The sequence below is a fragment of the Megalobrama amblycephala genome, linkage group LG17 (assembly GCF_018812025.1).
Source record: "Megalobrama amblycephala isolate DHTTF-2021 linkage group LG17, ASM1881202v1, whole genome shotgun sequence".
Taxonomy (NCBI): Eukaryota; Metazoa; Chordata; class Actinopteri; order Cypriniformes; family Xenocyprididae; genus Megalobrama; species Megalobrama amblycephala.
The window spans coordinates 38,948,458-38,965,414 of NC_063060.1; the positions used below are offsets into that span (position 1 = coordinate 38,948,458).

Genomic DNA, 16,957 nt, shown 5'->3' on the forward strand with positions numbered 1-16,957 from the left:
TTCAGATGAAGCATTCAATCTATCAAATACAAAAGAGACAATTTCAGAATTTGTTTCATTTGCAGGTCACATACAGTACTCTACTGTTCAAACGTTTGGGGTCAGTAAGATTTTTTAAAAACAAATTATTCATCAAGGATGCATCAAATTGTAAAAATGGTTTAGCCTGCCTGTGATTCAGATTATGTTGTCACTGTTTCTTTACAGTATGAATTTTTGAAAGTTAATAAGTCATATTCAAAGTTACAGTCATATGAACTTTATGAACATGTGAACTTGCAAACAATACATTTTGATCACAAGTAAAATTGTATTGCTACATAAACAATAGTGCAATAGATTGTGAGATGATTTTTGCTGGAAACAATAATGTGTTTCATAATTTTGTTTTAAAGTTTACTGTGACAAACTCTCTGATTTTAACTTATTATTACAGAATTCACCATGTACCCAATAATTATTTATTACCACTAAGAAATCACCTGTATTTTAACACTGATCAACAGATACATTTGTTTGAAATAATAGTAGCAGTAATGAGCCAGACCCAAAAAAACCTTCATTCAAAATAAAGCTGCTCTTTTGTCTTGAAGTATCAGAAGAGGAGGAACTCCAGATCTGACATGATCTAATCGAGTCTGAAAGAGACTGTGGATGAAACGATTCAGTCTGACTCTTCTCAGAGTGAACACTTGAACAATGAATCTTCATTCACTTATTCTGCTCTGTGTCTCAGCAGGTATGTATATTTATTTGATTGATTAATTTTTGTTATATTAAAATAAAATAAAAAGCACTAAAAAGCTACAAATGTACCTCTTTTTTTCAGCTGCTGTATTTGGAAATGTCATCAAACCAGACGAAACAAATGTAGTTGCTGAGAAGGGTTCAAGTGTTACATTATCCTGTAGTTATTCCTCTACAACTTCAGAAACTCTCTTCTGGTACCGTCAGTATGGAAGATCGAAACCTGAATTTCTTGTTTCCACCTACAGTACTGCAAAAGATCCTGAAGAATCTAAAGTAGATCCAAGATTCTCTGTTAAAGTAACAAAAAAGGAACAAATCCACGTGGATCTGATCATCTCCTCTGCTGCAGTATCAGACTCTGCTCTGTATTACTGTGCTCTGAGGCCCACAGTCACAGGAAACACAAGAACACTGTACAAAAACCTGCTAGACAAGAGAGAGAGATGAGAGAACATTTCTTGAGAAAGAAACTAGTATACAAATAATTACATAATCTAATGCAAAAATGATAAAACATAAAACAAAGCAATTTTCTAAAAATGAGTCATATTTTTTAAAATTTGTTACACAGTGAGATGGCGCTGTTTCAGTTGTGCAATACTTGCAGTTAACCACAAGAGGGCAGTAGTTACTCAATATTACAGCAGCTGTTCATATCAATTGTTTACATTTTATATCAGATTTTACATGAAAAATTCTTAAACCTTCACAGAGTGCAGATCAGAGGACACAGTTGAAAAGACAAACATGTGACTGAAGCTGAAGGAAGATCAGTGACATTACAGTGTAAATATAAAACAGATTCAGTACTATAAGGTTAGTATTATTGAAGAATTATTATAAAATGGTGGGGAAAAGATTTATCAAACACAATTAAATGATGTACAATATACAATACAGCATATGGATGAAAGTGACCAGCAGCAGGAAGTTGAGCGAGGAGGAAGTTCCTGTGTGTGTTTGTGACTGATCTGCAGTGACTTACAGCTCAAGCACTGAGAGCCTCAACAGAGAACTGATCTGATCTGATTCAACATGGACACATGCTTCATACTGATTCTCATTGTGGGAACAGGTGCGTTATTTACTGAATAACTGATGAAACTCTGAACATAACAGTTTGTTTTAAAACTTCAAACCCCAAATTATTGATATTTAAATTAATTTTGTTGTTGTTGTTGTTGTAAAAAGGGCTGTTAAATGTGTTTGCAATAGTATTTTGTCAACTTTCCTTTAACAAATCGATGTGCTTGTTGACAGGTTTGGTGACTGGAGACAACATTGGGCCAGATAAAGAGACAGAAAAAAACACTAAAGAAACAGAAACTGTCAAGTTGAGCTGCTCATATAGTACAAACAGTGATAATGTTTCTATTTACTGGTACAGACAATATCCTAACAAAGAGCCTCAGTATTTATTATACAAAAATGCACATTTGGCGAGTGGTGAACAAACATCTGACCGTCGGTTTCAGTTAACTGTACGAACATCCACTGAACTCACTATTACTGATGTTCGTCTGTCAGATTCAGCTCTCTATTATTGTGCTCTAAGAGTTGAAGCCCAGTGATACAAAACATGAAACACGTCGTACAAAAACTTGAAGATCTTTTGACTTTGATCCTATCTAGTAAAAACCAAAATCAAAACCATGATCACAACCACTATCTAATCCAGCCTTGAAAGTAAAAAAACATGAAGATGGTAACAACCAGCTGTTTTGAGGCCTGTTATAAAACTTCAAAGAAACATTAACAATAAGTGCAGATATTATGTTCCATGTAATTCCTTTTATGCATAAATAGTCTCATAAATAATTATATCATTTTCATCATTATTATTTTAGTGTGGGAAAATATTAAAAATGCAGGCATACAATTAATTTTATTTTAACCATAAACCATTATCCACCACAACAAAGATAGAAATAAACTCTTTGAGCCGAATGAGAGGGAGGAGTCAAAGAAACCTCGTCAAGCAGACACTAGTGTAGATCAAGTGCTGTTGCTCAGTACAGTATTTACAGTCATTGAATCACAGACTAGATCAGGGTGAGAATAAGATCTGGATTTAGACGAGACTTCATTAAAATCAGGAAAGATGACACACTGGATTCAAAAAACGATCATTGTTCTCATATATGTCTGGGGTAAGTATATTTGTGAGTGATTCTTTTTGTTCTGAATGTTCATGATATTTCTTTGCTGATGTTGTTTATGATTTGGTTTTACAGGAATAGAGTCGCAGGACAATGTTGAGCAGAAAACAAGAGTTCAGACTGCTTCTGAAAGTGGAGCTGTAATAATCAACTGTACATATCAAAGCCAGTTCCCCCCGACTCTCTTTTGGTACCAGCAAAAAGTAAACGGAGTTCCTAAATATATGCTGAACAGATTTGGTCAAACTGGAGATGAAGACAAAGAGTTCAAAGACAGATTTAATGCACATATCAACACATCTTCAAAATCATTTCCTCTGATAATCAAGGACCTGCGTGTGTCTGACTCTGCTGTGTACTACTGTGCTCTGAACCCCACTGTGACTCAAACACACTCAACACTCACACAAAAACCTTCATATATAAATATATTGGCATCATGCAGTAGCTGTAGGGAGCCAGTAGAGGGAGATCAGTATCATTTGCTGAGATCTTATAAAATCCACACAAACTTCCTCTGACTCATTAAGATCTAAAAGGTATAAATAAATGCATGTGTCCCACTCGAAGATTTGTAGTTATTCATCAGAATCTGTAAACAGCGTTCATGAGTTCATTTGCCCATCTAGAAATAAAGGTAAAGAGTTATACGACTGCCGGCTGGTGTGATGATTGACATCTTACATTGACTAAAACTTACATTTAGACCCTCATTAGACACATGTGGAGTAATAATGTCTGACGGAGAGTGAACACTTGTACCGTATTTCTCTTCTGTGTCTCAGCAGGTGTGTTTATTTATTTGTTTGTTTTTTTTGTTTTGTCAACAAAAATCTAAATCTCACAGATGTGTACTTTTTATTTTTCAGCTGCTGTCTTTGGAAATGTAATTAAACCAGACAAAGCATATATTACATTTATTCCTCTTCAGTCGACTATCTGTATCTAACACAGTTAAACAAATACAATATATTATACAGTATACAGCAGCATATGAAAGTGAACAGCAGCAGGAAGTTGTACAAATATAAACTGCAGATAGAAAGATGACATATTTAATTCAATGACATTCAAAAGTGAATGAAGCATCCTAATATTGTTATTAATTACATTAAATCCATATAAAAGTAGTCTATTTTAAGAAACAGTATGAATGATTGTAATTATAAGTGTTCTTTAAGCTGCTCTATGGCTAACATGTTTCACATCATGTGACTTTATTTCGATTGTGTAACTCTTGTCAGAAACCAAAAGAGGGCGATATCTCTCAGTATTACACTTAACAGCAAGAAGTTTCTTTTAGGTTTTCACAAGCTCCTCCTCAGAGTCTTTATGATATTTATGAAAGCAAAACTCTCATTGACAGATTTATTTTGACTTCAGTGTGAATTTAAAACAGATCATGAGGTGGATCAGGAATATATTTCTATTTGCACTCTTCAGTCTTGGTATGCATTTCTTCTCAATTTTAAGAATTTAAATCATTTTTGAATATTTGTATAGATTGTTTGTTGATGTGTTGATTTTATGAGTCAAAAAATCAAATCTACATCAAATATTCTTAAATCTTTACAGAGTGCAGATCAGAAGAGAAAGTTGATCAGCCAGACAAACATGTGACTGAAGCTGAAGGAAAATCAGTGACATTAGATTGTTCATATACGACAGCTTCAACAGGGCCATACCTCTTCTGGTACATCCAGAGAGCAAATTACTTTCCTAAATACATCCTGAGAAGAGACAAGTTTGGAGTTGGAGAAAATGGCACTGAGTTCCAGGAGAGATTTCACTCTGAACTTTCATCAAATTCAGTTCCTCTGAAGATCAAGGATCTGCATGTGTCTGACTCTGCTGTGTATTACTGTGCTCTGAAGCCCACTGTGACAAAACTGAAGTCAAACCACATACAAAAACACAAGCATAAACATAATGTGACTGTGATGAAAGCATTTTTGGCATTTAAAAACTGTAATAAAATCATCATGAACTACAATGAACAACATTATGCAGTCATTATTACATTGATTATATGATTTATTTTAATTGAATAATTTCAGTATCATTTTAATCATCCAATAGTGTTTTCTTTATTAAAAGGCTGTGCACAGTAAAACTGATCTTGAACATGAACAACTTTACAGCATATTATTTATTATTCTTAACACTGATGGACAGATAAATAGTTTCAAATGATGGTACGCTGTTGTGAGCCGAGTCCAAAATAACATTCAAAATGTGAAGAAGAAGGTCACACCCCCTGAAATGCAATAAATATTTAAAATAGCTTTGTAATCATTCATATACTCAAATAAGGATCACAGATCAATTCAGCCTTACTTGTTTTTGGCACAATCATATAGTCATAATAGCAGTTCATGTGACTAGATCTTCTTGAAATTCATTGTCAGATGTTCTCAGAGAGGAGGGACTCAGAGTTCACAGATCTGACATGATCTAATCGTGTCTGAAAGAGACTGTGGATGAAACGATTCAGTCTGACTCTTCTCAGAGTGAACACTTGAACAATGAATCTTCATTCACTTATTCTGCTCTGTGCTTCAGCAGGTATGTTATTTGGTTAATTATTATATTTCCTTTTTACTAAAAACATCTCACTTAAAACATACAAATGTATCTTTTCTATTTCAGCTGCTGTATTTGGAAATGTCATCAAACCAAACAAAACAGATGTTTTTGCTGAGGAGGGTTCAAGTGTTACATTATCCTGTAGTTTTTCTGCCTCTGGAGCTTCAGATTATCTCCACTGGTACCGTCAGTATGGAAGATCAAAACCTGAATTTCTTGTACTCATCTACAGTAGTAAAAAAGAAGCTGAGACGTCTAAAGTAGATCCAAGATTCTCTGTTAAAGTTGAAAAAAAGGAACAAAATCACGTGTATCTGATCATCTCCTCTGCTGCAGTATCAGACTCTGCTCTGTATTACTGTGCTCTGAGGCCCACAGTCACAGGAAACACAAGAACACTGTACAAAAACCTGATACAATGAGAGAAACACAGAGACACAGAGAAAACATTGTGAGAAAAAAACCTAGTATACAAATAATTACATAATCTATTGCAAAAATGATAAAACATAAAACAAAGCAACATTATAAAGCCAGTCATTCTTAGATGGTGCTGGAACCTCTGGATTGTTCAGATAGTCCTTGAAAATTGGTGACTCCGGCAATACTTGCAGTTAACCAAAAGAGGGCAGTAGTTACTCAACATTGCATGTGACAATAAAGCAGCTTTTCATATCAATTGTTTACATTACATATTCTTAAACCTTCACAGAGTGTAGATCAGAGGACACAGTTGATCAGCCAGACAAACATGTGACTGAAGGAAGATCAGTGATATCTAAAACAGATTCAGTTAGTATTTTTGAAGAATTATTATAAAATGGCGGGAAAAAGAGTTCTCTTTCATCATCTCGTGTTTGAGATCCATCTATGGGAAGAGCATCCGCTGACCTCTGCAGAAGCATCCAATTTCACCAAGTCTGGTTAGACAGACAGAAGCGAGTAGCCAATGCCAGGTAATGCCCCACCCCTTTACCTGAGAACATAAGGCCCATACGCGCTGCTATTCTCCAGTTGTCATTCGTTACTCTTGTCCTCTGGTTTAATATTCTCACGGCTCGTTGGATTATTGCGAACGTTTGCATTTGTCTTCAGGAGGACAAATCACTCTGATCAGCCTCCGCCGGACGTGATCGTCTCTCACTCTATTACAGCTGTGTCATTTTGCAAGCCACCCACACTGCAGTTTTTTTTAGGCTGTTCGCCTTTCTCCTCGGCTCTGGTGACGAGGATGACGCAGGCCTTCTCAAAGGCTCTGATGATGAGGAGGACATCCCGCCTTCTGTAGCTCCTCAGGCTCATGTGCCTGCAGCTCCACTTTGAATATTGTGAGCTAGCGGCTGCTCGCCTCAATATCAAATGGCCAGCTTTACAAGTTGCCACCGACCAGGAGAGGGACATCTATGATGGAAAACTTCTGGGTCTGCTTCTTGACCTGAGAAAACAGGTTCTCTCTGTCCTTCCTGCTTGTGCCAAGCATATGAAGAACAGCTGGGGGGAACCACTCGACTTCAAACATGGTCTCGCGGGTCTCGAGGTGAAAGACATGACGGCCCTCGGCATGGGTGACCCCCCAGACACCTCAATCCTTCTCAAGGTGGGCTGCTCGCCCTCCCAAGTCTGTTCTTTCTAGCAAAATGGACCGCTTCTCTGCGTCCATCCATCAGGCTTCCTTCAAGGCCTCAGCTTTAGCAGTTAGAGCCTTGAACGTTTCCTCGCTCCTCTTGGCTTATCAGGCAGAGCCTCTCGAGGACATGGGTCAGCAGTTGGAGAAAGGGTCTGCCCCGCCCTCGCTCTGGAAGGAGATCGTCACCATCAACGATCTCATTCTCTGCAATGCCCGCCAGGCTGTCCAAGCCAGCAGGTGTTCAATGGCCCTTTCTGTCGTCAGTGAGTGCGTGCTGTGGCTCAATCTATCAGGGCTCCCTGATAGTGAGAAGCGACGTGTTGCGGGAGCACCAGTGGAGGCCGGTCAAGCACTCTTCGCCCTGCCGTTGCCCTTATGCAGCAGCGCTGTGACGACAAAAAGAAAGAAGATGAGGCTTTTAAGTTGTGCCTTCCCCGGAAATCAGCACCGCGCCAGGTTCCCCCTCCACGGCCACCTAACCCGTCTACAGTGGGTCATAATTTTCAGGGTCCAGTGCAACACGGTAATCCCCCGCCTGCAATACGGTGGGGGAAAACATCCTTTGCCACAGCCTTTGACACGTACAATAACGCAGGGCTACAATGAAACGGCGTTCTCTCTTCACACATGGAGGAGAGTGCCGCTCACATTCTGAAAGAGGAAATCTCTTCTCTTCTAGACAAGGGAGCGATTCAGGTGGTGCCCCACAACCTGATAAATCTGGGATTTTATTCTCGTTATTTCCTGGTCCCAAAGAAGGATGGTTCCCTCTGTCCCATTCTGGACCTCTGAGTGTTAAACAAACATCTCTGCACCACTGGAGGAGTGCGGACTTTTACGCACAGGGAACCCCTTTGGGGACAGTCATGTTGCGGAAAGTCGTGATGACAGATGCATCCTTAACAGGTTGGGGAGCTACCCAGGAGGGCAGAATGGTGAACGGTTTGTGGCCAAGGAGACTTCGTTCAGCACACATAAATTATTTAGAGCTTAGAACAGGGTGGTGTGCGCTCATCGAAACTTCACGCTGTAGCTCACAAGCTTTTAGTGTGGAGCAGGCGGTTTTCCTGTCGTTACACACTCTACTGAGATTGGCGCCTCCATCCTCAGATAGTGGGCTTGATATGGATGAGATTCGGACAGGCAATCGTAGATCTATTTGCCTCACACGAAAACAGCCATTGTCCTATGTTCTTCTCACTAATGGACGTGGACGCGCCCCTCGGGGTAGATGCACTGGTCCACCCATGGCCCAAAGTGCTGCTGTATGCTTTTCCTCCCCTGTGCCTGATAATTCCCATGCTAGCCAGGGTGAGAGAGAAGGGCCTGTCTCTCATTCTGATAGCACCCAGGTGGCCCAAAGCACCGTGTCTGGCAGAGATAATTCCTTTGTTATATGCCCAGCCGTGGTGCCTCCCCCTTCGCACAGAACTATTATCTCAAGTGAAAGGGGAGATTTATCACCCACATCCGGACAGGGTGGCTGTCTGTGCCTGCCCCGTGAGAGGAGAAACTTAAAATGCGCTAGGGCTTCCCCCGCATGTGATTGCTACTATACAGAATGCCAGGGCCGTTTCTACACGATCCTTAAATGGTTGTATGTGGCAAGTGTTTGAAGGGTGGTGTGATGGGCGTGGTCTCACATCATATCAGTGCTCAGTTTCTGATAGTTTGTGTTTCTTACAAGACCTTATGGATAAAAGCAGGTTTTTTTCCACTATTATGGTCTACCTGGCTATATCTGCCTGTCATGTGGGCTTTGAGGGCTCAACAGTCGGGCAGCATCCTCTAATCCGCAGATTTATGAAAGATGCCCATCGTTCCTTGCCAATCAGGAGAACTGTTCCTAAATGGAACCTCTCCATGGTGCTGGAGGCTCTGTCTCAATACCCTTTTGACTCCCTGGGAAGTATTTCCCTGAAATTAATGTCCTTCAAGACGGCTTTGCTCTTGGCCTTGGCTTCAGCTAAACGTGTCAGTGATCTACATGCACTCTCTGTTCATTCCTTGTGCACTAAATTCTTTCAGAGCTCATTCCACGAGGGGCTTAGCCGCCTCTTGGGCTTTGTTTAGAGGTGTGTCACTGCAGGACATCTGCTCTGCTGCCAGCTGGCACCACCCCTTGGGTTGACCATCCTTCTCTGGCTTACAGAACTTCACTGTGAGTGTATTAGGCAGTCGGGGAGCTGTCCATGTCTCTCCCATAGGTGGATCTCGAACACGAGACGATGAAAGAGAACAATAGGTTACTGTCGTAACCCCAGTTCTCTGAAACATCGAGTGGAGAGATCCACCAGCTTTGCCCCGCTTGCCACACTAGAAGCGAATATGCTTATTGGAGAATAGCTGTGCGTATGGGCCTTATATGCTCTCAGGTAAGGGGGTGGGGCCTTACCTTGCATTGGCTACGCGCTTCTGTCTGTCTAGCCAGACTTGGTGCAATTGGATGCTTCTGCAGAAGTCAGGTACGGATGCCCTTCCCATAGGTGGATCTCTCCACTCAATGTTTCAGAGAACTGGGGTTATGACACTAACCTATTGTTATCAAACACAATTAAATGATATACAATATAGCATATGGATGAAAGTGAACAGCAGCAGGAAGTTCAGCGAGAAGGAAGTTACTGTGTGTGTTTGTAACTGATCTGCAGTGACTTACAGCTCTACAGAGAACTGATCTGATCTGATTCAACATGGATACATGCTTCATACTGATTCTCATTGTGGGAACAGGTACGTTATTTACGGCGTGAAAACAAATGTGTATTTAAAAGATTACTATATATATATATATATATATATATATATATATATATATATATATATTATATATTTATTTATTTATTTATTTATTTTTGTCAATCAAATATCACTTTTTATTGTTCACAGGTTTGGTGACTGGAGACAACATTGGGCCAGATAAAGAGATAAAAAACACTAAAGAAACAGAAACTGTCAAGCTGAGCTGCTCATATAGTACAAATGGTCAATATGTTTGGCTTTACTGGTATAGACAATATCCCAACAAAGAACCACAATATTTATTATACAAAAATGCACGGTCAGCGAGTGGTGAACACACTTCTGATCGTCGGTTTCAGTCGACTACATCAGAATCATCCACTGAACTCACTATTACTGATGTACGTCTGTCAGATTCAGCTCTCTATTATTGTGCTCTAAGAGTTGTAGCCCAGTGATACAAAACATGAAACACGTCGTACAAAAACCTGAAGCTCTTTTCACTTTAAACCGATCTAGTGAAAACCACAATCAAAACCACAATCTATCCTGCCCCAAATGTAATAAAATATGTGCTAACACCTGTGTGAGGCTGAATTATGCCTGTTATAAAAACTTTAGAAATATTAATATATTCAGAAATCACGTTGTGGTTCCTTTAGTGCACAAATACACACCTTAATTTTTACTTCTTTAATTACTTCATTTCAATCATTATCATTATGACTAAAGATGTTACTTTGAAAAAACTTTTAGTTTATATTTAGTTTACATAATATCTCTATTCTTGGTTATTCTTGACCATTATACCATTATATACTCTTTTCTATATTTAAATAAATAAATATTTACATATTTTAGTACAGTTCAAACGTTTAAAAGGTAAAAACCTTAAAAATTCAAACAGGAGCTGCTATGACTTTGGCTTTAAACACTTTTTAATCTAACAAAACGATGTAATTTGGCCACAGTGTGGCATAATCTGTGATGTTGGTGGGAAATATTCATTTAAGATCACACTGTATGTAAAGTCTGTGAACATTTGTGCACTTGAATACTTACTAGACTCTTATAATCTGTTAATTTGTCTGAGGAATTATTACGGTTGCAGTTCTTGGTATTCAATTTAACTGTTAAATATACTGTTTTGTTTACTTAATAAAATGAACTTGAAGTATGCTTATTTTTTTTGAGGTTGTGTGGATATGAAATGGATTTTACAGTTCAAGTTTGCGAATTTAGTTTTTAATCTGACCTGTAGCTATGTTACCTTAAAGTCCACAACAGCATACAAAAAAACTGGCCTAGCAACAAGACAAACACTGCAAAAGTATAATAGTAATATTAATGCTGAAGTCATCTGAGGTCATTTGCAAGATGATTTACAATACCAGGAGGAAACAGGGTCTGAGATGCAAGTTGTGTTTGTTTGGAACGAGAGAGCAAGGGTTGTGATACAAGAGACATGAAAGTAGATCCGGTTTGAGTTTCTCAGATAAGAGGACTGATATATAATGTTTCTATGGATGATGGCAAATATAAGGAAATATCAGACTGCTGCTGAATGCCATGATTGACCAATCAGAATCAAGCATTCTAAAGTGTAATAAGATATTGTGAATAAAAAGTTATATAAGCTAGTCAAATACATGTATACATACATCTTAAGATTCATTATTATACATAAAAGCAAAATGAAGTGATACAGCACTATATATTACATAAACTACAGTCTTCATTGGCACTTACTGTAGTACAGGCTCCTCCCAGCAGTCAGACCAAATTTACTTTAATTTACTGACTTGAATTTACTGCTGCTTTAACAGATACAGAAAGAGGAAGGAGATCACAACATCTCTGCATATATCCTTGGGGATTTCAATTGTATATAATGGCACTCTGGAACAGTGTCATTGTGATCATATTTTTATATATCTGGGGTGAGTAGCGCTATCAAATAATGATTATTTTCAAAAAGGCTATTTAAAATGAATTTTCCTTACGTGTCTATGTGTATATTCCTTGAGGCCAGTGGGTGAATTTTTTATTCATATTGTTTCAATTCTATTTCAGGATGTAAATCTCAAGACAAAGTTGATCAGCACACAAAGATTCAGTCTGCTTTTGAAGGTGATGATGTAACAATCAACTGTACATATCAGACGTCTTACACAAACCCGACTCTCTTCTGGTACCAGCAGAAAGTTAATGGGATCCCCAAGTACATGTTGAACAGATACTCTAACTCTGGAGAAAATGAGGATGAATTCGAGGAGAGAAGATTTCAAGCAAATCTCAGCAAAACTTCAGTTCCTTTGACAATCAAGAACCTGTGTGTGTCTGACTCTGCTGTGTATTACTGTGCTCTGAAGCCCACTGTGACTCAAACACACTCAACACTCACACACAAAAACATGCAAAATAAATAAAAACTTTGCCAAAGCAACACTATAAACCAAGTGGAAACATATAAAATGACATTTCACATATCAATGAGAAGAAGTGAGAATAAACAATAAAGTGCTCTTTGTGGGGAACCATAAAGAATCACGTCATTTCAATTTCAAGATGAACCTGCAAGATGTGAAACTGCAAAGTTCTACTCAAGCAGAGCATCTCTACAATATTTTCATTTACTTATTTTTATTTCTTCAACTTTTTAGAGAGCAGTTCAATATGATCCAAAATGTGTTTGTGTATTTGGTTTTTAACCAGCACATATAGGTCCCCATCACACACTCTCTGATTTATTTCTTTCAAGGCTCTTGTTCTTGTGTTCAAAACTGTCACTTCCAACCAATCACCTGCATCTGAACTAAAGATGAAGACACTGAAGACACACCTCTTCTGTGAGCTCTGAACTAAAGCATTAGCATCGGAGCACAGAGAACATGAACAGATCTGTAGAAACATGGAAAAACACCTGTTTCTGATTTTAATTCTGACTTCAGGTACAAAATGATTCACTTTATTCATTCTAGTGATGCAGAAAAACAGTGTAAGAAATGGTTGTGTGCAACTTGACTCAGTAATTTTCTTATTTCTTTGTTTTAGGTGTGATGACTGCAGACAAGATTGGGCCAAATAAAGAAACTGTTATAAAGAAGGAAGACGAGACTGTGACCCTCAGCTGCTCATATGAAACAGACAGCAGTTCCGTTTATCTTTACTGGTACAGACAGTATCTTAATGGAGAGCCTCAGTATTTAATATATAAGCAACGATCAAGTAGTGGAGGTGGAAGCCCCTCTGATCCTCGCTTTCAGACGACTACATCTCAATCATCCACTGAACTCAAGATTAATGGTGTGACTCTGTCAGATTCAGCTCTCTATTATTGTGCTCTAAGAGCTGGAGCCCAGTGATACAAAGTCTATGCGAAGCTGTACAAAAACTTACATTCATTTTCCACTTTGATCTCAAGCCACATCAAACCCACAATCTATAATTCACATAATATAATTACACCAGTGGTAACACCTGTGTGTGGTTACAAATAACATTTAATTCAAGTTATAAAGGCAAATGAAAGAAAGATGGAAAGGGATCAAAATAACATTTTGTGGATTGCTATTAATATGCAAAGCATGCAATCCTAATAGATGTGGACATACTGTATATCAAACAATAAAACATTTTAAAATTAAAAACAAAAATTACATTTTAAAAACATGTAAGATGCTGGCAGCATGATTATATGTAACGTATATGTAATAGTTGAGAATAACATTAACTGTGTTAGGAGTATTAGAAGTTTCTTCTAATAATATACTCAAGTACAATAACAATGTCAAGCGCTCTGTCTAGAATTAGTTTAGTTCATCGAATTGAAATAAACAGTCAGTGTTTGAACCAAAATATGATAAAACATCAGAGCACTGCAATTTTGTTAAAGTACATCCAGAATCCTTGAGGAGGAGGAGACGTTCAGTATTGAGGAACTGTGGTTTAGTCAGACTCCTCCTGCAGGTCTCTGATATGTGACAGGGTTAGTACAACTTTATCAAAGAGAGGCTGAAACAAGAGTCTGCTGTAGATTTCAACAAGTTCATTTTATCTAAAGTATTATTTAACAATTTCTGTGATGGCAAACTGGCAAAGAATTGCAGTCTTCTTGATCACATATTTCTGGGGTAAGTCAGATTCTGTAAGTATTTATGCTGTAATATTCTTCTAATATGAATATGATCCTCATCAGTGATGTTATACATTACAGGATGTGATTCTCTGGACAGAGTTGAACAAAATCAGAGAGTTCAAACTGCTGTTGAAGGTGCAGCTGTAACAATCAACTGTCAATATGAATCCACTAATGTTTCACCAAATCTTTTCTGGTACCAGCAAAAAGTGAATGGATTTCCAGAATACATGCTGGGCAGATTTGGTACGAATGATAAGCAGTTCGAAGATAGATTTAGCAGCGATCTCGACACAACTACAAAATCATTTTCACTGACAATCCAGGATCTGGATGTGTCAGACTCTGCTCTGTATTACTGTGCTCTGAGGCCCACAGTCACAGGAAACACAAGAACACTGTACAAAAACCTGATACAGCTGAAGGTGTTCAACTAATTTCCTTCCATAAAAATCTATTTGAATTAAAGTTAGATTATGAATTCATAAATGATAAATATATGAAGGTGAAAACTATAGTTGCAGCAGTTGTATGATAAAGTATGCCTTTCTTTCTGGACACTAATAATGATATTTATTCACACTGTTTTCTAGGATGTAAATCACTGACTAAATGTTAATTTATATATAGTTCAACTTGCTTTCTTTATCTAAGCTGTGTGAACTGTACAGAACCAGATGAATTCCTGTTTTAGTAGCACTGAAACATGAACTGCATCCCTAAATTCATGCATCTAAACAGAGAATATCTGATGATAATCTGGTTTATGTTTCTGAAACACTATAACAACCAAACTATGAGCAATTAATCCAGATCATATTTCATATCATATGACAGAGATAGTAAGTAACCACAAGAGGGAGCTATGAACTATAGCAATAGAGATGACACTGTGGAGTATGAACATGAAACTGATCTGCTCTCTGGAAGAGGGAGGGTTTAAAACATTGATATCTGGTGAGATATTCTTAAACTTCAGACAGACCATAAGGAACAAACACAATGATGCTCCAATCTGTCATTCTGCTTTCTGCCTTTGCATGTAAGTACTGAAGTGTTTTGTATCTCCAGTAACTGAGCAGCCAGAATACGTGTCAAGTAAAAAGTATATTATATATTGCATTTTATGCTGATACATCTAAAATAAATTCAAGTTAATAAAAGATTTGATACTTTTCCAGATGCAACATATGGAAATGAAATTAAACCAACCAAAACAGAGGAGTTTGCTGTCGAGGGTTCAACTGTTAAATTATCCTGCAGTTATTCATCTGCAAATAATCTTCAATGGTACCGTCAGTATCCCGGATCAGCTCCTGAATTCCTTGTGCTCATCTCAGATGGTGCTAAATCTCAGGAGTCTTATGTAGATTCCAGATTCACTGCCAAAGTCACTAAAGTCAAAGAAAACTCTGTGGATCTGATCATCTCCTCTGCTGCAGTGTCAGACTCTGCTCTGTATTACTGTGCTCTGGTGCCCACAGTCACAGGAAACACAAGAACACTGTACAAAAACCTGACGCAGCTGAATGCCTTCCCTTGTGAAAAAGAAGTGCACTTAATTGTATTGAAAGTGTACTTTGTGTGTACTTAGTATACTTTTTAAAAAGTGCACTTGCAGATAATACAATATAATTAAAATTAAAGGCCACTTAAGTGTACTTAAATAGAATATACTTTAATGACAATATTTATTATCATGCTTAAGTGCACTTTTTAAAAATGCACTTTGTAATAATGTCAAATTAAGTTGTACTTAAAGAAAGTACACTTTAATGAAAATATTTATTAACACGCTTAAGTGCACTTTTTAAAAATGCACTTTGTAATAATGTCTAATTAAGTTGTACTTAAATAAAGTACACTTTAAAGACAATATTTATTATCATGCTTAAGTGCACTTTTTAAAAATGCACTTTGTAATAATGTCAAATTAAGTTTTACTTAAAGAAAGTACACTTAAATGACAATATTTACTAACACGCTTGAGTGCACTTTTTAAAAATACACTTTGTAATAATGACTTATTAATTGTACTTACAGAAAGTAAACTTTAATGACAATGTTTATTAACACACTTGAATGCACTTTTTAAAAATGCACTTTGTAATAATGACTTATTAAGTTGTACTTAAAAAAGTACACTTTAATAGCAATATTTATTAACACGCTTAAGTGCAGTTTTTAAAAATGCACTTTGTAATAATGACTTATTAAGTTGTACTTAAAGAAAGTACACTTAAATGACAATATTTATTAACACTTTTTTAAAAATGCACTTTGTAATAATGACTTATTAAGTTGTACTTGAAGAAAGTACACTTTCATGACAATATTTCTAAACATGCTTAAGAGCACTTTTTAAAAATGCACTTAATTTTTACCTAATTATGACTTTATAGTGTTTTAAATAAGTAAACTTATTCTGATGTATTGACTTATATATTAAAGCACATGAAAAATAATTTATTTTAATTTCAACTTAAGTGTGTTGTCCAAGATGACATTTGTTAATGTATTTTAAATGTGCTTAGTCTTTAATAAATACTGTGTGCATTAATACACTTGAAATTTATTTTTCTGAATTTCAAAACACTTGCTTATACAGTGTATAATCCTGTACAACTTATTGTTGAAATTTTTATCACCAGCTCCTGCTCTAAACTCGACTAGTGTCAGTTTTCTACATAATATTTGACATAAAATGTTTTTTTTTTTTTTTTTTTTTTTTTTTTTTTTTACGGAGTGCTGTATTTGTGATACTTAATGCAACAGTGCTGTACTTTACATATCTGTATAATACTTATAATATCATTGTTGTTCTAAGTTGATTAAACCTATTTAATTGCAAGCAAAAGTTTAACAGATCTAAAAAATAATTTGAATTCATATTCAGTTAAAATACATTTAATTTTAATCAGACTAAACTATAAAATAATTGAATTTCAGTTAGGT

General features: G+C 36.9%; 1 long non-coding RNA gene and 7 gene segments (V, D, J or C); all 8 read left to right on the forward strand.

Moving 5' to 3' along the window:
• The first annotated feature begins 552 nt into the window (after positions 1 to 552).
• Positions 553 to 1,197, forward strand: LOC125251901. The segment is given in 2 exon segments: positions 553 to 739; positions 830 to 1,197. Coding segments are annotated over 2 exon segments (408 nt in total).
• A 404-nt stretch (positions 1,198 to 1,601) lies between these two features.
• On the forward strand, positions 1,602 to 3,410 carry LOC125250263. Its single transcript, XR_007180756.1, has 3 exons — positions 1,602 to 1,825; positions 2,011 to 2,900; positions 2,985 to 3,410. It is a non-coding gene; the product is annotated as an uncharacterized LOC125250263 (long non-coding RNA).
• Positions 3,411 to 4,204: 794 nt separating this feature from the next.
• Positions 4,205 to 5,362, forward strand: LOC125251902. The segment is given in 3 exon segments: positions 4,205 to 4,357; positions 4,485 to 4,846; positions 5,318 to 5,362. Coding segments are annotated over 3 exon segments (453 nt in total).
• LOC125250251 lies at positions 5,169 to 5,931 on the forward strand. The segment is given in 2 exon segments: positions 5,169 to 5,474; positions 5,559 to 5,931. Coding segments are annotated over 2 exon segments (399 nt in total).
• Positions 5,932 to 11,714: 5,783 nt separating this feature from the next.
• Positions 11,715 to 12,361, forward strand: LOC125250250. The segment is given in 2 exon segments: positions 11,715 to 11,804; positions 11,938 to 12,361. Coding segments are annotated over 2 exon segments (405 nt in total).
• Positions 12,362 to 12,687: 326 nt separating this feature from the next.
• Positions 12,688 to 13,293, forward strand: LOC125250261. The segment is given in 2 exon segments: positions 12,688 to 12,815; positions 12,919 to 13,293. Coding segments are annotated over 2 exon segments (351 nt in total).
• Positions 13,294 to 13,856: 563 nt separating this feature from the next.
• On the forward strand, positions 13,857 to 14,573 carry LOC125250249. The segment is given in 2 exon segments: positions 13,857 to 13,997; positions 14,081 to 14,573. Coding segments are annotated over 2 exon segments (408 nt in total).
• A 325-nt stretch (positions 14,574 to 14,898) lies between these two features.
• Positions 14,899 to 16,665, forward strand: LOC125251903. The segment is given in 3 exon segments: positions 14,899 to 15,044; positions 15,184 to 15,554; positions 16,654 to 16,665. Coding segments are annotated over 3 exon segments (423 nt in total).
• The last annotated feature ends 292 nt before the right edge of the window (positions 16,666 to 16,957 follow it).